The sequence below is a fragment of the Camelus ferus genome, chromosome 12 (genome assembly GCF_009834535.1).
Source record: "Camelus ferus isolate YT-003-E chromosome 12, BCGSAC_Cfer_1.0, whole genome shotgun sequence".
NCBI classification, from domain to species: Eukaryota; Metazoa; Chordata; class Mammalia; order Artiodactyla; family Camelidae; genus Camelus; species Camelus ferus.
This window is the reverse complement of record NC_045707.1, coordinates 18023642-18046960: the sequence shown is the minus strand read 5'-3', so window position 1 is coordinate 18046960 and position 23319 is coordinate 18023642. Positions and strand designations below refer to the sequence as shown.

Genomic DNA, 23319 nt, shown 5'->3' with positions numbered 1-23319 from the left:
ATCTTCCCCTCCACTGGAATAAAGGCTTATGTTCAAAACCCAAGCAGGGTCCTTGTCTTTTGAGAGATAAAAGGTGCAAAAATAACAGCAAGACAACAGGAATAAAAACCCACATGAATCACTGTGGCATCCAGTTTCTATTCACAAAGAAAAAAAGCTCCAGTCCATCTTTTAATTTTTTTGAAAAATTCCTGACATTACAGAACTAAACTGAAATGTATTAATATTCCACTCTTACATTTCCATGACAAACAAAAAAATTCATGAGCCAAAAAAAAAAAAAAAAACAGGGAGAAGCTTATAAAACTAAATATGGATCTCAGCATTAACAGCTGAACAGAGAAAGGAATTAAAACGCTTTAATTAAAAAATCACGAGTGGATGATAAAGTGTGTAGAAACTGAAAATTTACAAACTATTTAAAACCTGGAATAGCTGACTGTTCAGAAACTACACAGATGGATCATGGGTGGTGGTGAACAGCAGAAAGGGATTATGGATGAATCTGCATTGTTCTAGCTGCTCCCCATGCCACCCGTCTCCGAGGAAAGCCTGTAACACACACAAAAAAAACTCAAAGTTAGTTTTCTGAGTCCCCAGCAATACCTCACCTCCAAAACTTGCCGGGTTCACAAAATGTGAAAGAGTACATCATCAGTGTTTCAGTGTTAAGGGCGACACTTTAGACTTCCTGGTTTAACCAGTACCATGGTCCCGTAACCTCCTACGATCCAAGCCTTCTGAGGCAGATTACTTCAGAAACAAAGGAAATCGAGGACCTTGGTTATTAATTGTGGGTATTCCTCAAACTATGTTCTTTAGAATCTTTGTGGGAGATGTTAAGCACTGTCTGAAAATATGAGTCACACTAAAGCATCCTAGATGGTCACAATACACAGAAACATAATTTTTTTTCTTTTAACAGCTGAGCTTGTTTTAGTTCCTCCCAAGCTACTACCGATCAGTCCTGGGTTTTTCTATCAATGTGAAGACTACCACTATTAAGAGATTAGTTTTGAACACTAATGCACATTAAACAAGCAGCAATAAGTATAACAAATATGGGTCAAGAATTAGCCTCAACCTATAGTTTTTGGGCCTAGTGTTCAAGACTTAAATAAGTAGAAGTCAAAATAATTTGTTTTTAACAACTTTCTAGCTCACTCTAGATGCTCCCAAATTTGTGGTCTTCTTAAGTCAAATTCTCCATCCAAATATATCCGGCTACAATGCCTTTCATTTCAAACAGAGGCCCCAGAATCCAATTTTGAGCTCAGAAGGAAACGTATTACGATGTTCGGCGTTCAGCCTGATTCACTATTAGGGAGCCAGCAAGACTTGGCTCCCATTTTGAATAGAACTAAATGTGTTAAGACTCAAGTTTCAGTTCATAAATTTCATAAATATTTTAAATCTACTGCCATTTGTGTCAAGAGAGCATGAATGGTACTTCCCCATTTGTATCTCTTCCAGAATAATGCAAAGCCAAAAGGTGGCCAAAGAGGGTGGGTGGGGGCAGGGACCAGGAAATAGATGGGTCCTTCAACTACAAACTGAATTTAGTTTAAGTCAGAAATGGTGTTTCAATCTCAGCATAAAGGGGAATAAACAATTCTTAAAGGGGGTAGATTCTTGCCAACCTCAAAATGGCATGATCTAGGGCAACAAAAAGAGGCCTTGATTTTAGTGAAAACTGTAAAAGTTCAAGAAAGGAGCTGCCGAAAATAGTTTAGATCTAGGGCCTCCTAAAATTATATTCATGCAAGAAAGTGGTGGCACTCTGGCACCAAAAAGAACTTGCAAAGAATAGTCAGGAATTTATACACAGCCTGAGCAGGAATTGGGGGAAGGGAGAGGGGCAAGGAGAAGGAAAAACTCAACCAGAAATATTACATTAAGGATGCTAGAAGGACCACATGGGGGAGCTGTAAGCTTTTAAAACACTGAACACCAAATACCTTTGGAGATGGTGATGGTAGTCAGCCCCTTAAAATAACTGATTTTCCTCCCTGCACTCCTTCAGGGAGTACTCATTAGGTGAAGAGACCTTCTAAAACCAAGAACTAGATAAAATAAAAACTAGGTTTCTGGGGGAGATGGTTATCACCAAGATATAGAAAGAACTTACTAAGAGCTGGACCAGATGGTAAAGGAGCAACTACCAACTAACAAGAGAAGCCCTATGTGGACAATGAACTCTGCCCCTCTAGTCCTTCCCGCAGCCTTGGGACACGTAACACTATTCACTGTCTGGGACTGAGGGGCCACAATACTATGAGTTACTGTACTGAAAGCACTCATGAGTAATTAGCTGGGTTTGTTTTTTTTTTAAAAAAACAATGTAATCCAAAGGGGATGTGGGATAAAGTTATCAGTACAAAAAAAAAAATCTTCACACTGATTCTCTAAACCCTGGGAAGGACGTTATACATTCATTACCCTGGTAGTAAGCATTCAGGCTGAATAGAGACTATCAGAGGCCTTCTGTCACTATACCTAGAGCATTCTTACTCTTACGTAGAGAGAGCTATGATCTTAGGTTAAGAATGAAGCTTCAGGGAGATTAAGTACACTTGAGTAAAAGTAAAGCACAAGTTGTCTGTTCTAACTAGTCACTCATGTGATCTACAAATTAAAATTCTCCCAGGGCCTCTGCTTTTTAAATATGATAAATAAGTGGATCAGTGACTTAACAGCTGATCTTAGGTTCATTCCAAATCTAGGTCTTTAACCCTCCACTTATGACACGGTTGGTGGGGAGACTGAAGGCAAGGAACAGCAGCAAGAGTAAAGGAACCGAGCTGAGTAATCAGGGTTGGTTTAGGATGATTGGACAGAATCCTGTCAAATTCTGGGCAATGTCACAGGTTGGTTGTTCAAGATTTACCCAATGTCGCAGGAAGAGGGGTAATACTAGTTCAGAGGAATGCAGACAGAAGCTGGCAAACTTTATTAGACTTTCCCCAATTTGCCTCCCCATTCTGGGTAAAGAAATAATTTCTTTCCTTCACAGCATACAGTCAACTAAGGTTCTCACTGTGGCAACTTTATTACAGCTAGAAACACAAATCTGGCCAAGAAGGTCAGCTGGGAACTTAACCATGAAATAATTAAAAAAAAAAAAAAAAGTTAACGGAGAAACTTTTATTCATTAACATAGAGCCTAACACATTGTTATATAGCAAGGCAGAATAAAGCTACAAAAAGTAACATGAGAAAGAAGAGCAAGAACTGAGGCTCTAGATAAAGAATTCAACAAGTCAGACTCTGAAACAGGCACTCAGCTGAAACGGCCTAAACCTAAACACAGGTTACCACTGCCCCTGCCCCCACCCTGTTATTCCCCAAAATAGTAAAATGGAAACGGTCACAAGCTCACAATTGTTTGGTTCTCACCAATATTAACAAAGGAAAACAAAATAAACCAAGAAATATTTGAAGGGGTGCCCCAAATATGCAATCAGTAGGGGGAGAATCTCTGTTTCTCGCTTTTCAGTTTGTTAGTTACACATGGCACGGCAGAGGTGGTGGTGGTGGTAGCTGAAGCCCCGGTACCCTTAGCAGCAGACACAACATTTAGAGCCAGGAGAGGGATGGGTTTCATGCCAAGCAGACTGGAGACACAAGGGGCGGTCGGAAGAGGGTTGGGGAGGCTGGAGGGTGCGTCGGAGGTCCCCGCTGTGGCGAGCGAGGGGGTGGTGGTGGAGGAGGAAGAAGAAGAAGAAGGGGTGGAGGGTTGAGAGAGGTTGATGCTGAGGTGATCAGGGATCGTGACGGAGGCTGCCTGGGAGGAGGGTTTAGCGTTTTCTAAACTGTAACAGAGGAAAAAAGGAACAAAAAAAAAAGGGTGGGTGGAAGGGAAGACCACAAAAGGGAAAAGTACAGGACAAAAACCGCTTCAGTTATCAGTAAGTGCCTCTTGTTGCTAATTAGGAAGACCTAATACCAACTTCTGACAAGCTGTTTTTATTCTGTGTCCCACCCTCTAAAAAAAATGTGTATTTTGCCAAGTTCCATTCCACAATGCTTTTTAAAACTGCTATGATGAAGAAAAAGCTGACAGACTGAGAAAAGAAATCACACACTTCCACATATCTGATACACTGATCCAACCCAGAAGGCAGAATGATTTTAAGCAGAAAATGAAAGAGTACTCATCAATCTCCATACAAGGAACAAATGTTTTACCCACCAACTACTTGTGAAGCTTTCGGATGCTAATCTACAGAATTTTTTAAATTGCTTTTCCTGTAATATTAAAATTTACTTCCATCTCCACAGCAAACTAACCAACATATTAGGATGGAAAGGGACAAGAGACCAAACTAGGTCACTAATTTCAAACTTCAAAGAATGTAGCATTTTCAAAGAATAATGCTTAGAGCAGAACCACAGATAAGAACTAGAAAAGCCTCATTTCTGGTGAGAGGGAGGGGAGAAAAGGGCTTTTTTTTTAAGACCATACTTCTCAAATAGACCCCACAAAGCCAGAAGAAACTTCAAGGACTACAGAAAATCTCAGTTTAATAAAGTAAAAATACCACTTCTAAAATAAGCTCTAAGTAACAGTAACAACCTGTAGCTCCCAAATGCTTCCATGTATCTAAGCCACGAGACTAAGTAACTAAAGGTATTTGCTGAAGTCTGGACAACCTATCACACAAGAACTCTTCAAAGGCAGGGAGGCTCCTCTTTTTTATTTGGCTCCTCCTAAGACTCCATCCTGTTTACCTAAATCCAGGGACAGTTGCAATCCATAAAAAAGGACTTGGATTGCCAGAATCAGCAGAAATGCCTAGAATCCATTACTGTAAACAGAGAAATCTCTCTTGCTTAGTATTCATAATAAAACCAGTTTGCTTTTTTGTTCAATGGGGCCAAGATGAGAAAGTAAAGACTAAGCCGTGTGCATGCTTAGTCCTTGCCTGGTATTAAATGAAACTTTAAAAACTTTTGACCCAAATCCATAGCTTGGACAGTTTCATTAAAAAGGATGATCCTGAAGAGTGACTAAATCAGGAAACGAAGGTGGACCAAGTTCCGCTCCCTTACAACTTAGTCACTGTCCTGGTACAGGGGTCAGGAAAGCAAGTTACATGGAAACACTGACAATATTCAGGGCAAGTCTACCCAAGCAGAAGAAAACAGCTTGGTTTCCAGCTTCCAATACCTTACTTAACTACTTAACAACCCCCCACTCCAATTAGAAACAAGGGAACAAATCTTTGCAACCAGCCTCCATGCTAAGTTAGTAACTACCACTTCACTCTGAACATTAAGAAATGATGTGCTTGGTAGCTGAAGAAGAAAGCAGATCTAAATAAAGTCTTTTCCACATAAAGAGAAGAAAACACCTCAAGACATGCAAAGACTTAAGGCAAAGTCAGAATCACCATGGAAAATTGATCATTTCTTAACCAAGGGATAAAAGACCATGGAATAAATACATGGTCAGTGTAAGCATGCCAAAAAATAGACCTCATACATACAAAAATCCTTTCCCTTGCATATAAAACTTTTAGACCAAACAACAGAGACCAAATACTTGTGTGACAGAGATAAATGACAACTAGGCCAAAGTCTACATAAGGATAGTAAGCCCCTTGGGAAATGGGTCACTAACACTGCTTTAAAATGTTAGTAAGCAATTAAGAACATGACTTAAGCATGTGTGCTAAGAAAGCAAGAAATATAAATGCCTTGTAGGATGGCCACTGGACTGTGAATAGTCCTGCTACAATCATGTGTACTAACAGTAGCTAGGTTTGCATAAGAGAAAACCTCAAGAAGTCATCACGAGATGAGATGAGATGGGGAAAAAAGAAAGAAAACACTAGGTATTTCCAATACCTGTGCCTCCCCTTTCCCACAAGCTCTGAACAATGGAACACATTTGCAATTTGAGAAAAATGGATGTTTTTGGAGTAAATGGTAATGACTGCCTCCAAGAAACTGTCTGGTGTCACATAACTTCATTATCCTTATTTCAATTAAGGGTGTTCTGGAGCCTAAATAAACCCAATCAGTGAAATAACAGTTTATATTAGACAGTGGATGGAAGACATGCTCCATCCTTTCCACTCCTAAAACCAATAAAAAGTCAAATGCAAACAATTCATTCCCCTTCCCCCAGCCCATGCAAACATTACAATTTGGTTACTTTTTCTGCTACACTAAGGAAGGATGAAAAGTAGGGCTACACTTTTTCTCCTGCCATCTCTACCCTTCCCAACTCCCACCCCACAAATAAATAATCCCACACTTAACATTACAGTGTAACTTTCCCCAACAAATCAATAACACAAAAGGTAGGGAACTCTTACCTGACATTGATTAGATATTGAGCCAGGCTGATGCTGGCAGCAGATCCAGTGATGGTAACCTGCCTATCAGTAGATCCTTCCACTGGGTTCGCAATTTTGATCTGCGCCCCAGACATCTGACGGATCTCATTGATTTTGGCGCCTTGACGCCCGATTATGCAGCCAATCAACTTAAGGGAGAAAAACAACAAGGCATACCAAATTAAGAGCCTCAATGGCTAAATCCAAGAATTCTATCCCACCCCTCAGCCTTCTATAGCTTGGGTCCATAAACATGGCAATGGAAACTACTATAGGTATCCTACATACTCTACTGAAATACTCTAAAATTAAAAATTTAAGTTACAGATGGTATCGACTCTTGCTCTATTCTTCTGCTTGATCAATACAAGTCAGAGCCAACTGAGCTGACGGACTCCTCGGAGCATCAAGCTCATTTCCTCAGAGTACTAACTCCAAAGACAAAGTGAAGTAGAGCAAAGATAAGTCTAATTTATCCCTATGGCTGGGATAAAGGTAAAAGTATCTTTCATTTTTGTCAACAAAGATGCCTAAATTCTTCCTGCCACTATTACTACTTTACTATACTGACAAGAATTCTGGCTAATTTCTAACGGTTTTGCCTTGGGGAAAAAAGTAAAACATTGAGAAACATTTGTACTGTCCAATACACATTAATAACATAATTATTATAATAACACATGAAGTGTGGCCAGTGAGATTGAGAAATTAAGTTATTTTATTATTCTCAATTCAAATAGCCACAAAAAATGTCGTTAGTGACTATCATGTTGAATAGCACAGATAGAACATCCAAGGACAAATGCATTAGAGGTAAGACTTCAGATTCTATAAAAAGCAAAGGGAAATGGGAATTTCTATTTGAGACACAAAGGTTCTTTCTGGGTCAAGATATCTATCTTACAAAAGTTTTATCAATCTCTTACATCAGTTTTTATTCAGGATTTTATACTGTTTTAAAAATTAAACTTGATGCCTAAAAACCCTATTTTTTTTCCCTCCTAGGCATTAGAAGTGGCATGATGCTGCTGAAAAAACTTCTATTTTTTAAAACCAATTCTCTTATTTTCACCCCATGCAACCCAATTAACTATACTTACATCGTTTGGAATGGTGAGTTCATGAGAAGTAGTCTGAGCAGATGCATCCAAACCTGCTAAAAGACAGAAGAGAGCAAAAAAGTTCAATGCACAGCATATAAAACCCCACTGATTTGCACATTAACCTAACAGAAGGAAAACGAACTGGAAACCCAGCATTGGCTGTTGGGATTCATCACTAACTCTGAAGCCTCCAAGGAGGAAAGAGGGGGAGAGGGGTGTAGAAATAGTGCTGTAAAGGTTCCTCTGTACACACAGAAGAGCTGATTTCATGCCATTTCCTGCAAAGCCCAGCCTATTAGGGTTTAAGGGGATGGAAGCAAGGAGCAAGGGAATGTGGTATCCTCAATCTTCAGGACCAAAATCTAACCAAGTCCTTCTGCACTCCTCCCCTTTTCTGCTTGAATTTCCTGACGATGTGTTCCAATTTTCTCTCACCTGATGCTATCACCAGCGCCAATATCATGCCTGTTACTGGGTACCATGGACTTTTGGCACACATGCAGAGTTGCTTTAAATATACCTATATCAGATTAACACCCCCCCACCCCTACCCTAACCTACATTTCAAGGTCAGAGAGAATGAAATGGCAGTAAGGTGAGGGAAGTTAATTTCTCCAGATTTATTCTGTCTTTCGCTCAATTTGTTCTGGCTTTTATTGTTTTCCAAACAAAAAGAAAAAAATCCTATCAGCAAACACCCATATCCATCTATATGACACCTGGACTAAACCAGGCCAGCTGGCTAAGTCTCAAGTCTAGTCCTTCTCTCAGCTGTGGCTGCTCAAACTCAACATTTTTAGAAGGAGGTAGGCCAGATCCATCAAGGGACCCTCAGGGGCACCAGGCCCCACCCCCTTTGTGCTCTCGGCTCCTTTCTGCCATGTGCATGTTTTGCTGGTATGTCATGGGCAGTGAAACAAGACTCCCACCAGTTTATTAATATAACAGTAGAATACTACAGATTTTTTTTTTAATCATTACCCCAATAGCCTTTCACCTCTGGAGAGCTGGATTCAATGCCTGTTAAGATACAAGTGAAAATGAGTTTGGTGGTCTCATCCTAACCCTATCGGACAAGTTATTCCTTATACAGAAAAAAAAAAAAGCCCAAAAAACAAAACAAAACAAAACCAAAACCAAAAAACACTACACAATTTGGCACAAATGGATTGTTTCTACCCACGTCTGTGAATAACTGGTGGAGAGAAAGGGGGTGCCAATCAGATCAAAGGGGCAGCAGTGAGGATGGGTTGCAAGAAGTATCAGCCTACCCTTTGCCTGACAAGCATCCCCCGACCTCACCCCAAATCTTCCAGGGCCTTTTTTCTTTTAGAATAACTCTCCCCAAACGAAAACCAAGTTAACAAACACATTACCTCCTTCGGTTTAGCCATAGCAAACAGGCAAGTTTAAACCAGCAGGATGCTGGGTACTGAAGTTTGCTTTAAAAAGATGTCAAACTGAGACCTTGGGGCTGGCCTCTGTCTTGTACTACACCTTACAGAAATAAACACTGAGGTGTCCATACCACTGAATCCGGTGTTGCCATGCGTCATGGGAAAATGAGACTGTTGCATTGCCAACTGGTGCAGCTTGGTCAACTGCAGGGAGGAAACAGGAGAGAGGTTGGCATTAGAAACGAAACAGAGCCAGGGCTCAAGCACATTCAAATTTGAAAATGCAGAGCTCCTGATCCCCAAACTTGGCTACTACTCAAACTACAACAAAGGGCAAGGGATGGGGCTTGGATCACAATCCTCGGGACAGGCAGAACATGAAGGTAAGGGTTAGAAATAGGGTATCAGTACAAAGAGAATGAATGCATTTGGGGTGTGTGGAAAGAAAAGCAGCAGCACCCGCCTGACAACCAACCCCTCGTGGGCTATTTAATGAAGGTGTTTGCAGCCATTGCAACAGTTGCCCCAGGGACAAGCACAGACAGGCTAGGTAAACAAACTGTGCAGTGGTGCTTAAGGAAAACACACCATGCAGGGTTCTGTCAGTATCGGGAGGAGGAAAGGAGATGAGGAGAGACTGCAAGGAGGAGAGAGATTAAGACGAAACCAAACTGGGCTTAGCACTCCCCCCGTGATTTCTACAGCTTTTTTCTTCATCTATATAAACTGCCCTGGCTATTGTAAAACCACCCCTCTTTAAGTCTCCTTCCCCTCCTGGGGCCTACCACTAACCAAGAGCCAAACTCAACTTCCCAAATCTAAAGCTCAGCACCTGAAAGGGTTAGTAAGGATAGAGGAAAAGTGCAGAAAGAAATGCCCTTGAAGTCTAAATACTGGCACATTTAAGTTCGAGTTTTTAGTGACAAGGAAGGTTTTACTGAGTTGAATCCCCAAATGTTCAGTTTACTACCCCTTCCTACATAAATAAGCACCCTTCCCACCCCTCCAGATGCTTTTTAAGTTGTCACCTCAGACTGAGGAGTGCACAAGGACAAACCCAACCTCCCACCACCCCCTACCATGGAAAGGACTCCATGCAGAGACGCACAGTCCACTGTCAATTTAAGCCATGCCCTGGGATAACACATGACAGTAATGTGGGACATTTCTCTTTTAGAGTAATCTGGAACATGGGAAAAATGAGAATCTAATAACCTGCCAAATTATAATTTCCAGGGATTAAATGTCAAAAACAAGGTGTTACTATGTTCTGATTAAAGATTACTTAAGGTTCAAAATACAGGTTCTCCTTGTGAGGAAAACAATACTGTAAATGTTTAAAACCCAACTCACTTCTGCCTATGTGGAGAAAGGAGACAATTTTGAATGGGAAAGGGAGCTTTTCAAAACAAGAAGTGAAAACAAAACTTACATCTGGCTGTGGAATGGCATACTGTCCTTGAATGGTATAGGCCTACAAAAGGAGGAAAACAGTTCCTATTAAAAACCAATCACGGACAGCCACCCAGTGGGGGGAAAAAAGACAGATTTCAACTAGCCAGGAAGCCAGAGTTGAACTAGAGAATGGGGAGGCCAGGGATTGAGGCAGTAGATGGTATCTCAAATACAGTCAGACCCGAGTTGGCCTTCTTTTAAACCCTAAATATGATGGCTTATTCCGGGATGCCTATAAAGGGAGCCATGTTCCCTGCAATCAAAGACAAAATGACACATCTGTTTCTTAATGACAATGTGGGAAGTGGGATTAAACAATGCCTCGATTGACAAAGCCCCCTTCCTCCTCCCTGTGTCCAAGACAGCCTAGGAGGAAAACAGTCTCTTCCCTCAACCACCCCCAAGCCCTTCTACCAATCATGGTGACATGAATGATTTATATCTGCACAAACCTACATGGCATGTTTTGAACACTTCCCTTTCCCTATCTTATTTTTCTCTATATCTGCCTATAGATCTTAAGTGCACTAGAAGCTAGCTGGGTCCCTAGCACTAGGGAGCTGACCACAGGAATACACATACAAAAGTGTTTTAAGTCCTGCCTTCTCCCACCTCCCCTCCATAAAAGGCACTTGCAGCTCCCACTACGCCCTCCTCCCCCCAACACCATAACCTCCCAAAAAGGGAGCTGGGTCTTCAGGGCAATGGGGTGGGGGGTGGGGGGCAAGGAAGAGCTGGAAGGGAGGGGAAGGAAGGAGCAACTGGTTAACAGGATGTGAAGCTTCTCACATCAGTGTCCAGTACCCCCAAAAGTGCACCCAGGTGGGGGGTGGGAAGGTGAAAATGGGGTAGGAGGAGTAGGAAACAGGGAAGAGGGTTGAACAAAAAAAGAAAAAAAAAAGAAAAAAAGAGTTGGTGTTACCATCTGGTGGGCTACGCGGCCTGTGTGAAATGAGGTGGGGGGGTCAGTCCAGGTCCCCGTGGACAGGTGGTGTCCACAGCACAAAAATCACCAGCGCCACTGGCCCCCCGTGTGTTGGCAGTCTCGGCTGAGGCGGAAGGATTGAGTGAGCCTTGGAGACTGAACATCCCCTCTCACCTCTAGAGGTGGTCCCTCCAGGTCAGGGTTGAGGCACATGGACGGGGTGGTGTGGGGAAAGCTCGCACTGTCGCTGCCTGTGCTGTACCTGTCCTGTGGATAAATAGAGGATTTCAGTCTCCAGGGCTGTCAATCCGGCACCTTGTCACCAGCATGAAATTCACACAAAAAAAGTTGTTTAATTTTTAATTTTCCTTTAAAAAGGAGCTCACAACACAATTTGAAACGAGCTGCAATCAGTGAATTTTAAAAAAAGTTACCTAGTGGCAGATTCACACTGCACAACTGGGCCATTTTCAGTAAGAATGAAGGGGTAAGGCAACAGAGCTGATGCCAGCTCCTGGTCAGTGTGGGATTCAATCAAACCCCTACAGAGCCCACTTTGTCACAAAGGAGCAAAAGACACAGGTCCATCTGTGGACACTGCATGAACTGGTCCATTTAAAAAGGCCCGTGGGAAAATAATCCATGACAGGGCCACTCATGGAAGAAGCTGCAAACTTTTACAGGGTGGTCAACTGAATAAAGGGGAGGAGGGAAGGAAAGCAAAGAGGTAAGAAGGGGGAGGTGGGAAGGGGAGGGAAGGAAAGGGAAATGAAGGAAGAATTGTAAATAAGAGAGGACTGCTGCTCTGCAGCATGGGACTCTATATAAATCCCAAATGGGTTTGACAGGAGAGTAGGAACCTGTAGTTCCAGGGGAGAAGGGAAAACTTAAAGCTAAACCTCCTTGCTACACTGACTCTGGGCCTCTGCTTACCCTGCCTGACTATCCAGACTGACTGGGAGCCCATTCACCAAGCCCGTCTGTACAAGGCTAGTGTTAAAAGCAAGGTACTAAACTGTCTCAAGGTTTAACACTGTGATATGATTAACTTCTTGTGAAAGCTTCCAGAACTGCACGACAAACTAAGTCCCCCAAAACTTGTTCAGTTTTGACTACTCAGTAGAATGTAAATGAGATGAACTTAAGTGCTTCCCCAGTTCAAATACAAGATGGAACTAATTGAATAACTGTGCTTGTTAACAGGTCAGCCCCATGAAAAGGCACTGTGAGCATTACTCTTAAGCTTAGAAAGCTACCAAAATGAAGGTCACTATTTCAACCCGAATCCCAGTATTTTAAAAACTAACCTACCTACTCCTCATATACTAACCAAAAAGCATAAAACTACCATAGTGCTAATCAGTGCCCTTGTCCTAAAAATCTAACTTCAGAATACACCATGTGCCAAGGATCCAGAATTTAGGTGAGTGAAGGAGGAGAGAGGCCAAGGGGGTGCTTTGGTGTTATTCTAACACCAAAGGTCACAGCACCACAGCCCAACATGCTCTCCCCCTTCTATTAAGACACTGAACCCTTACCCCACCTGATTTCAGTTATGCCATGTGGGTTCATACCAGTGTTTATGAGGTTAAGAGCCCAGGGACAACACACTGGAGTTTGGGAGTGAAGGGGAAGGAGTAGGGGAGGTGAGGTGGGGGGAAGGGGAAGTTTGTAGGACACTCAATTTCAGGATCCCCCAATTTGAGACCACCATCCAAGAATCTCCTTCAGAGGTCCAACTCTTTGCTACCTTTATTCAGACCTCTAAAGAACACCCCACACATAAAAAAGCATGGATGGGGTGAAGTAGGGAAAGAAGTAGTGACACCAAGGCAATTTAACCCTTTCTTCTAACCCAACCCATCTTAAATTACTAAATAAATTACCTCTTCCGAGTGTCTACAAAACTTCCATTGCCTGCTAAAAATTAAATAAGGTGGCATTCATAGCTTTCTCCAGTACAAAAAAAATAAATAAAACTAAAAGCAAGTCAAACTATGGCCAGAGTACAGGTTTCAGCAAGCATGCAGAGTGGCTTGGTGTGCTGCTAGCAAAGTCGACATTTCAAATATAATTCTTGTTCACCCTAGCCCACCAATAAAAATTTTCTTACCTGACCACCTGCAAAGATGACCGGAGAACTGGACGGCTTGGGCCGGTACGGGATGGTCACGCCCTTCGGGGGGGACTGGGAGAGAGTCAGAGGGGAAAAAAACAAAAAGAGATAAGGTTTCAAAGCTGCTTCAGCTGTGTGGCTTAAGCTCACACAGGTCAGTTAAATTAACAACTATTATTTCCATCCTCTCACCTACCAACATTGTCTCTGGCTAGATCTAATCTCAAGTCATCTGCAGTTATTTGCCTTCAAAGCAGTAAGATGGTCTGCGGACAAGACAGCTCATACGAATTCTCCCCTGTAGTAACGTAGGAATTACTTCCATGTGTTCAAATAAATCTAGTGAATGTGAAAAACCTCTATGTGTACATATGTACATTTTAGTTGGTAATTAAGATCTTACATTTTGGCATGAACAGGAAATAAAGCCAAAATAGGAGATAAAATACCCAAATGTTGTTATCTAGGATAACACAAAACTATCCAAATAGTTCAAAGGCTCAATCAACATTTTTCTGAATTCTACTTGAAAATTCTACTTTCCTTTCTCACCAATATGGGATCAACTCCGTATGACAATTCTAAAAAGGTTTAATTATAATTTTGCTATTCTTATTTTAGTTGAATAGCATCTACCAAGACCTTGTAAGTCATTCAGGATCATCATTATGGATACATTTTTTTTTCTATTTATCTACCATTTTGAATATAATTTGGCCTCAAAGCACAGAAACTAATTTAAAGAATATATCAAAGTTGCATGTAGCCAAACTATTGTAATTTGAAAGGCAACTTAACTTAGTTTCTCAGGAACCCAGATAAATCCTTTGTCTAGTCAGTCCAAGAAATGAACCTTCCCCTACCAACGCTGCTAGAATTGCTGTAAACCAAATGATCACCACTGCTTCCCCGTTTCTACTTTTGCATGGACTGTAAGAAAAGTCAAAGCTGGGGGAAGGAAAATATGAACTCAGGGAACTTCTTCCCCACCCCCACCGGAGGCTTCTAACAGCCTCACCTAATTCTAGTCTTACTAAATATAGATCAGTCTGCCTCCCTAAATCACCCTCCCCCCATTCTCAGCATGAGCCTGAGGGCTTACCTCCAACATGACCACGCAGATCTGTTTCACACACTCAATGATGGATTGCGGAATGCCAGCAATAGTGATGGCCCGCTCAGTTGAGTTGGGGAGCATATCCCCTGCCACCTGGACCTGAGCCCCTGTACTCTTTGGGGTAAAAAGAAATTCAAAAATCAGAGAATAGCTCATACTCTCCAGTATCTCCCAGCAGAAACTTTAGAATCTAAAGCTCAGTGACCATCTCCCTATCTTACCATTTTTATCCTCCCTTCTCATTCTTCCCTTAGTCCAGATAGGACTGTTTAATCACAGTTATAAATAAATTAGCCTCTGAAAGCTGAGAATAAGCCTGAATAATGGGCTAAATTTAACCTGCTCAAGAAAAAGGTCCTTCTAGACAGTTTCTCTCAGCAAATGACAGCTTTGTGGGCCATCAAACCAAATACCCACAAGTATCACCCACCTTTCACTCTTATTCAACAAATATTTATATTAAGCCCATTCTACCTGCCTGAAACCATTCCAGGTACCTGGAATTTATCAGTGAACAAAACCAAAATCCCTATTCACATGGCATGTAAAACAGGCTCCCAAATACTCAAACCAAATTAGCTTTTCTTTAGGAGCCATTCAAATTTCATTCCAACATCCAATTCAGTAATCCCTAAATATAACTGAAAACTTTCATAATAAACTTTCACAATTTAAAAGGGAGAATTTACAACTACATCCCAATGTATCTTCCCATTTTCCCCTGCTGTTTAGGAATTAGGCCAAGAAAAATATTTGCTATTATTACATAGCAAATTATCTCTTTAGACATGAAAAAGATTTATGTAGCTTCATGGAAAAGTTGCCAGCAAGTCATATGCAATAGCTGAAAATTCTGGTTAACTTTTCCACAGTCTGATTTATTGTTGTTGTAACAGAAAAAATATATACAATTATCAAAATACAATCTTCTAGGACTGCTACTTTAATAAAAATCTTTATGTCAACACATGCTAACTTTTCCTAGACATATAAAGAGAAGAGAAAACCACATTTAGAATAATTTACACTTCAAAAAAAAAAAAAACAGCACAAAAGTTACCAACCTCTCGTATTTCCTTGATCTTGCAACCACCTTTCCCAATGAGAGAGCCACACTGACTAGCAGGGACCACCAGCCTCAGGGTGACTGGGGGTCTACTGGCAGCTGTGCTATTGGTCATAGAGCTGCTGATGTCCTACAAAAAGAAACACAGGAAAAATAAAGAAGTTTAGACAGATCCTTGGGAACCCATACTGTCATAAAAGAACCACTTACCTTTATAAAGGAACATATATTGTGTCACAATATGCCAAAGACAACGGTTCAAATATTGACCCCTTCTCCAAACCAACTATTTCTGAAAAGCTACAAAGGACTAAAAACTACCTCAGATTTAGCCCTAAATATATTTTCCTTCACCCTGGGAGCATTATTCTTGGTAGGGAGAAAGCAATTCGGGGGGGGGGGGGGATTAAAGAGTTGACTGGGCAAAGTAAAATATTGAAGTCAAAATTAAAATATTAAGAGGAAGATGAAACAATGCAACCCAAATTCAAACAACCACTTTTTAATGATTAATTAGTGTACTTCTATTCATTCTTGTTTTAATTCCTTGTTAACATTACCGTTGTACAAATAATGAAACTGAGGCTGAACACCTGCCCCAATCACATCTAAAAAGCTGCAGATTTGAAACTGACTATTGGCTCCAAAGCCCATAGCCTTTTCCGTAACAATATACTGCATCCAAAAATTCATGGCTTTAGAAACTAGTTCAATTTAACCTTCTGAAGATTAAGCGGTTTAAACATCACTTCTCAGCCTACATAGTAGAACTCTGTAGTGGGTACAACTCCTGAAACATAAGCCCTTAAGTCAACAATGTGTTTCTTATTTGTAAGCGTATGAAAAGATTTTCTGAATGTTTAAGCTACAAACTGGATCAGCAAGGTCTTGCAGGTCAATAGATAACATTTCTGATCTTGGCAAGGGTAAGATTTCAGGCACCATTAGGCATCAAGCAGCAGCCCAGAAGATCTCTGCCTTTGGTGTCAATTGCACAGTTAACAGCATCACTGCAGAAGTGGGAGGAGGCTGACTGGACCTGGGGCAGTGGTTGCGCAGCATCCATTTTGGAAGAAAACCGTTTCTTCCAAAAAATTTCTGATATTGATATTCTGCTTCTGATAACTGATAAAACACATTCCCTTCCAAGTATAGCTCTAACAGTATCAGACTGATTAAAAATATGTAACTATTAAAACTATTCAAGATTTTTGTTGCTAAAGGAAGTATAGTCAACGTACAATACTTTATTTCAGGCACACAATGGTGATTTGACGTTTAAACACATTACAAAATGATCATCACAGTAAATCTAGTAATTGCTTATCAACATAAAAAGTTTTTCTGGTGAGGGCAGTATTAGGTTTATTTATTTTAATGAGGTATTGGGGATTAAATCCAGAACCTCGTGCATGCTAACCAGGCACTCTACCACTGAGCTATGCCCTCCCCCATACAAAGTTATTACAGTATCACTGACTGTACTCCTCATGCTGTGTATTACCTCCCCATGATTTCTTACTGGGAAAATATGGAATGCTTCACAAATTTGTGTGTCATCCTTGCACAGGGGCCATGCTATTCTACCCTGTATTGTTCCAGTTTTAGCGTATGTGCTGCCAAAGAAAGCATTCAAAATACAGTTGACCCGTGAACATGGGGGTTAGGGGTGCCAACACTCTCTGCTCAGCTAAAAACCCAAGTGTAACTTATCTATAGCTCCACACCCGTGGATTCAACTGACCTCTGACCCTGTAGTACTGTAGCATATATTTATCAGAAAAAAATCCAAGTATAATTGGACCCACGCAGTTCACTCATGTTGTTCAAGGGCCAACTATATTTGTTCTACAAATGGTCCAATTTGGGGGATGATGAATGGGAGCAAAGGATCCATTTACAGATTCTTATCAACTAGTCTGTCCTTGATTTTTAAAAGCCCTCAGAGAATCACTAAGTTATCTAGAACCACTTAAAAATAAAGAATGAGGGAAGGGGAAACAACAAACCTCTTCCAGTTTGTCAATGATCATAGCAAAGGCTTTGAAGATGGCATTAGTGGGTCCAGCCAAAGTGATAATTCTCTCAGGACAATTCCCTTCTGAGATGTTGATACGTGCACCACTCTGGATAGAAAACACAGCCAGAAGAGGTTAAATAGACAAAAAGATATATAAACACGTAATACATAACTCCTCCTAAGAAAGATGGGCAGGGAGCTACCTACAAACATGATCCTGACACAAGGCAATGTTGGCATCATTTCAAATACTGCTCCATGTTTGTACTCAACAAACAGAAGCTGCTTTAAAGTCTTGAAGACTTACTAGAGCTACTTTCCCAGCATACTATTTGTCATTACAAATAACTAAGCCAGAAAAATACCAGTTTCTTCTATTAAGATCCTCCCCCAGCTTTAAAAAAATTCTTTTTCATTTCAGTTTCATTGAGATATAGTTGACATATAGCACTGTACACTTTTGGGGGGGGGATTAGGTTGTATTTATTTATCTATTTTAATAGAGGTACTGGGGATTGAACCCAGGACCTTGTGCTTGCGAGGCACGCACTTTAACCACTGAACTATACTATACCCCCTCTCTCATTAAACAGAACTTTTACTTCTGTTTTAAAGGGTTTGAATTTCCCAAGTCAACAGTCCCTAACCACCTCCCACCCTCAACAACTCACCTCCTCGCGCATCTTCTTAACTGATTCTCCTTTCTGTAAGAGGAAAAATCAAGAGTGAGCTCCAACTGCTATTTCAACCCAGACTAACTATTTAGTAATTAGGGTTGAAGTAAACCTCTTACCTTTCCGATGATACTGCCAACTTCCTGCAATGGAGAAAACTAGTGTCAAGTAAGAGGAAACCTGAAGTGTTAATTATCACAAAAAGTAATTTTCAATAGTTCAAAGCAATGAAAAAGCTAAGATTTATAGGGAAGGGGAATGGACAGGCTTATTCTTTTCTTTGCTCAAAATATGAGAGAAGCTAAAGAAGAATTCTGAAAATAATGGAGTCATTAAATGCTATCTATGTGTTTAATATAAATCATGTTTTAAAATACCAAATGTATTACATCTTAAAGTTACCCAAAATTGTTTGGACAGGGAAAATCTACCTATTACAAGCTTTAGCAACATCCATGAGAAAAATCTTTTCATCCAGGCATGAGACGGTCTTTGGCTCTAGCCTCTGGTTAAGCCTTTCCTGCTCATTGGAGCTTCCTAGTCAAGTCTGTCCATTTTTCTACCACGCTCTCATCTACTCTGCTAGAGAAGAGTGCTAAAGCCAGGCGCCCCACAGTGCTAATCTGATGAGCTCCAAGATGCATGCCCTCTCTTCCTGGCCCCTCCCCTAGCAGTTACTATGACCCAATTTCCCAAACTGGTGCATACCTTTCCATGCATAAGTAGCCGGATGGTGAGAGTGACATTTAATCCACCTTCAATCACACCGGTGTCCATGTCGAGCAGTGTTCTTGGGAGCTGGACTTTGAGTGGTCAAGTCTTTGGTCACTGGTGGGGGTAAAAGCCAAAAACTGAAATGCAAAGACGACCAAAATCACAATATGAAAACAATAGAAGAAATATCTCCCAAAGTTATTTTAACCATTATGAATGTTTTCTGATTCTCCTCCTTAAATGACAGCCTATCAGTTGGCAGGCTTGTATATACCCAGCACAAGTGCATTAACAGCTCAGGTTCTGTTACAAAGGATGGAAGGCGACTTTCCAGTCTGCTCATTAATGGTAGGGTTTCCGCTGACTCTCAAAATGAGAAAGATTCTTTCAATTGGCAATGGTTCTAAGGGAACTGCTGAACATGCACCAGTTTTCCTTCAACAGAATCAACTTCAAAAGGATGTAGAAACACCTGGAAATCATGAAGCCAAACCTTAAACCAACCAACTACAGTAAGGGCAGTGACCTGCTTCCCTGTTGGGTAGCAGCTGAGGTTAAAAGCTAGACACATGTAAATTTTCTTACCGGCACAATTTCTAGGTAGAGAAATTAAGATGTCTCTCACATTGAAATTTTGAGTGTCAATAGATGTCAACAAATAATTTTTAAAAGATTTAAATCGACAACCTCACTGAAAGAGGCATCATCTGAAAAGCCTTTTATGCAGGCTGGGGTTCCATATTCCCCTTTGGGAAATGACCCAATACATTAACTGCAGCTTGAGTCCTCTTCTCTCAACCCAAATGATAGTCACTCAAAATTTGACAATTTTCCTTTCTTCTGCGTATTAACCTGATCCCAGTCACTCTTTATTCGAGTCTATTAAATCTTAAATTTTCTTCCAAATAAAACAATCAAAATAAAACATATTGCTAAAAATTAATTGGGTAGCTGTTTTAAGCAACAGCAGTAGGAGCCTTTCCTACTTAAGCCCTTTCCCCACCTAGCCTCTAAAACAACTGTTCCTAACATTTCTGCTTTAGAATAATTTATTACATGTAAAAAGAACATTTTTGTATATACCTTAGCCTACAAAATCTCCTTGGAACCTAGAGATGTTAGTTTTAAAAACAACCTCCCCCAAGTTGTGAAATGTCTCCAGTGACATTTTTAGTATCCATCCCTTCAAAACTCAACATCAATGTTCTCTCTCCTACAGCCAGTTTTCCCTTCACAAAACCAGCCACCGTTTTAACTTTGCTCTGAAACAAAGCCCATATTCTAAATATTTAAAGTGTTTAAGTGCCTGCCAGACCATTCTGTATACAGCAAGCTGCCCCAGGGCTGCTTCAAGTGTGTGATTATTTAAAAGATGGGATGTGTATCCCCAAAGCACCACATTCCCCCATTTTCAGAATATAATTAATTGATGGCAAAATCCCAGAATTCAACACTTTTCACTCATGGAAAAACAAATGCTGGGGGTGGGGAAGGATGGGAGAGACAGAGTTCAGTCTGTTAAGGATGACTTTTTTTTTCACTAAGACATGGTAAAAATTTGGCAGTTTAATTCCTTACCCCGACTCACACGTAATAGGAAGCACTTTACAAATACCACAATGAAGCAAGTTCGAAAGGGCAAGAAAATTGAAAACTTATTTGAAGCCATTTCTTGAGGTAAGGCACAAAGGTGCAATTCCAACTGCAAATCATCCGAGAAATCCCTGTCGTATTTCTCTCCAGACTAGGTCAGTTAAGAGTACCCAATCCCAGGAATCCAGCTGTTAATCCTGCAGTCAGTCCATTACCCCTTCTCCTATAAATAGCTCGCTCTGGGTCTGTATCGGCAGGCGTTTTGTAATTTCAAAATTCGTTACCCCGAGAGAACGTCCCGAATAACTCGGTAACTGGGAGCCCGTCTACCCTTTCTTTAACTCAGCAGCCCCCCTCCCCTTGGTCACCCAAGCATTTTCCACTTAAAAAATGCACCCCCCCACCCCTCCACTGGAAAAGAGGGAAAAAAATAAACGGTTTGGTCAGGGGGGGGCGCTGCGATCCAGGGGGAGGGGCCGGACTAGTAGCGCCTCCTCGTGTGGCTGCGCCAGCGCCTGACCCCCGCGGGGAGCCGCGCTCACCCGCCCGGCCAGCAAGCGGCCATCGCCTCCCCCCACCCCCCTCAACCAACAAATCCACCGCCGCCCCCCCCTACCGCGCGCGCGCCCTCCTTGACTCCTGCGCAGCCGCCACCGGGAAAAGGCGGGGGGAGGGGGGAGGCCTTGCGCGAGGCCTACTAGGCCTCGCCGGAGCCAGGGCCTCGCGTGAATGGCCGGCCAAGCAGAGTGAGAGGGTAGGCGCTCACGCGGGACTACGCGAGGCCGGGGCTCGTGACGAGGACCGGAGCCCGCTAAGAAAGATGGCAAGAGTAGAAATAAAGCTATAGCCGGAGGCGGAGGAAGAATTTTGAAGCTTACCTGCAGGCGCGAGGCGACTGAGGGGAAAAGGGGAGCGGGCGGGAAGGGGAAGGGCGGGAGGCCGGGGGCGGAACAATAGGGGCGGGCGGGAAGGCGAGGGGGGCCCCGCGGGCGGGCGGAGGAGGAAAGGGGGGGGTGGAGGAGGAGGAGGAAGGGGGAAAGAGACCCCGGGGCGGGTGGAGGGCGGCGGAGGGCGGGCGGGCGGGCGGAGGGCGGGCGGGCGGGAGAGGGCGCAGGCTGCGGCTGCTCCGGCTGCTGCCTCTGCTGGTCTGGGAGGGGGACGGGGCGGAGCGGCCCGCTTTCAACCCCGCGCACCCTCCGACCCCGGAAGCGCTAACCGCCCCGGGGGCCGGCGAGGCGACTGCGTCGTCCAAACCTTCCCCACGCAATGCGGACGGCCTCCCAACAGCCTAGAGCGGCTCCCTGGACAGCGTTGGCACCAGCGAGACAACAGCTGATAGCAGATGGCGAAGTCTATGATAGAGCGGCAGCGTGGAGGCCGAGACGAAACTAGTGGCCCCTAGCGGGCTGGTTGAAAAGTCCAGGCGTAAGTGCGGAGAGTTGGCAGTCGCCATGGATAAAGGAGACAAGGGGAAAATAGGATGTGTGAGGAGAGAATGACAAGAGATAGGAAAAACCCAGTAGTCTATAGTGATACTCAAAAAGAGAAAAAAACTAATTTGCCACATTGGAGGTAACTTTTACATCAACTCCTTACTCTGAAAATTGGCCATTAAAAGGAAAGAATTAAGCATCTACCCTTTCTGTAGAACTGTAGTTCATCGGCAGTCGATAAAGGAAAACTTTTTTTTTGCGTTCCGTATAATGAATGTAGAGGAATGAAAGAGTTAGAAAATTGCCATTCATTCACCAGCCCAAAATGAAATGATTCAAGCAAGTGTCATCATCAATCATCAAAACAAAAGTTTGGGAACAGGATATTAACCTGGTGCCAAATATCACCACATAGATTATTTGCAAATCTCCTTGAAAAATAAATAAATAAATGAAAGATCTGGTAGTCGCCCACGTGATCAAACTTTGCATCACTAATGGTACAACTTTGACGTAGTCCTTGATGAGATGCAATAAGTACACAGCATCACCTATTAAGTATTCTTGTCAAGTGTGTGATCTTGATCTAATCAGGCCTTTCAGAACTGATTTGCAATTTACAGGAAATTTACAAGGGACGAAGGAAAAAGTTAAACACATCAAGGAGATAATCAGCAAATTCAGAATCTGAGACATTCTACAAGACAACTAGCGTGTTCTCTTCAAAAAGAAAATGTAATAGAAGAGAACGAGGGGGCTGAAAAAGGAGAAATTTAAAAGACAATAACAATCAAATGTAATATCTGGATCTTGTTTGGATCTTGGTTTTAAAAAAAATAGCTATATAAGCATTTTGGGGAAAGCTGAGGAAACTCATACATGAACTGAATATTAACTAATATTAGGAAGTATTGTTAATTTTAAGTGTGATAATGGAATTGTGGTTATGTAGGAGAAATGCTGTTTTAAGAAGTACATGATGAAATATTTAAGGGTGAAGGGTCATGATGTATAGAACAGACTTTCAAATGGTTCACATAGGTATATCAATAAAGCAAATTTGGTAAAATGTTAAGTGCTGAGTGTAGGTGTTAGGTTTATGGATGATCATTGTACTGTTCTTAAAAAGTTAAAAAAATAATTTTTTGGAATAAAAATTGGAAAAAATATGATATGGAATGGAACAAGATTAGCAAAATGTTGATCATTACTGAAGCTAGATTATGGAAATATAGGAATTCATTAAACTGCTTTCTCTACTCCTGAATATATTTGTAAATTTCCACATTAAAACTTTTGTTTAAAAAATAAAGAAGAGTCCTGGAAGGGAGCAAAACAAAATAAGAAGGATACCAAAAGAGA

General features: G+C 41.7%; 1 protein-coding gene and 1 non-coding gene across 34 annotated transcripts; both read right to left on the bottom strand.

The window, feature by feature from the left end:
• Positions 1 to 102: 102 nt before the first annotated feature.
• PCBP2 (poly(rC) binding protein 2) lies at positions 103 to 21666 on the bottom strand. Of its 33 annotated transcripts, none has more exons than XM_032492995.1 (15): positions 21403 to 21609; positions 18926 to 19068; positions 18337 to 18360; positions 18215 to 18247; positions 17533 to 17649; positions 15522 to 15653; positions 14443 to 14571; positions 13338 to 13424; positions 11399 to 11491; positions 10277 to 10318; positions 8976 to 9048; positions 8429 to 8467; positions 7445 to 7497; positions 6324 to 6493; positions 103 to 552 (listed from the first exon to the last, which is right to left on the bottom strand). In XM_032492995.1, the coding sequence occupies exons 2-15, from the start codon at positions 18992 to 18994 to the stop codon at positions 516 to 518; spliced, it is 1098 nt and encodes a 365-aa protein (XP_032348886.1). In that variant the 5' UTR covers positions 18995 to 19068; positions 21403 to 21609; the 3' UTR covers positions 103 to 515. The 33 variants fall into 33 exon arrangements, with proteins under 33 accessions (XP_032348886.1, XP_032348885.1, XP_032348888.1 ...); XM_032492994.1 differs by having other exon boundaries at positions 7445 to 7500; positions 21403 to 21600; XM_032492997.1 differs by having other exon boundaries at positions 13338 to 13412; positions 21403 to 21600.
• On the bottom strand, positions 17049 to 17155 carry LOC116667865. Its single transcript, XR_004324918.1, has one exon. It is a non-coding gene; the product is annotated as a U6 spliceosomal RNA (small nuclear RNA).
• Positions 21667 to 23319: the final 1653 nt, after the last annotated feature.

What these genes read in the sequence shown, in the direction of transcription:
- PCBP2 (XM_032492974.1), bottom strand. Translation starts at nt 18,994, where the DNA reads ATGGACACCGGTGTGATTGAAGGTGGATTAAATGTCACTCTCACCATC. An exon ending in GGCTACTTATGCATGGAAAG is followed by an intron (nt 18,361 to 18,925) that starts GTATGCACCAGT and finishes TCTCCATTGCAG; the next exon opens with GAAGTTGGCAGTATCATCGG. An exon ending in TTAAGAAGATGCGCGAGGAG is followed by an intron (nt 17,650 to 18,214) that starts GTGAGTTGTTGA and finishes TTTTCTATCCAG; the next exon opens with AGTGGTGCACGTATCAACAT.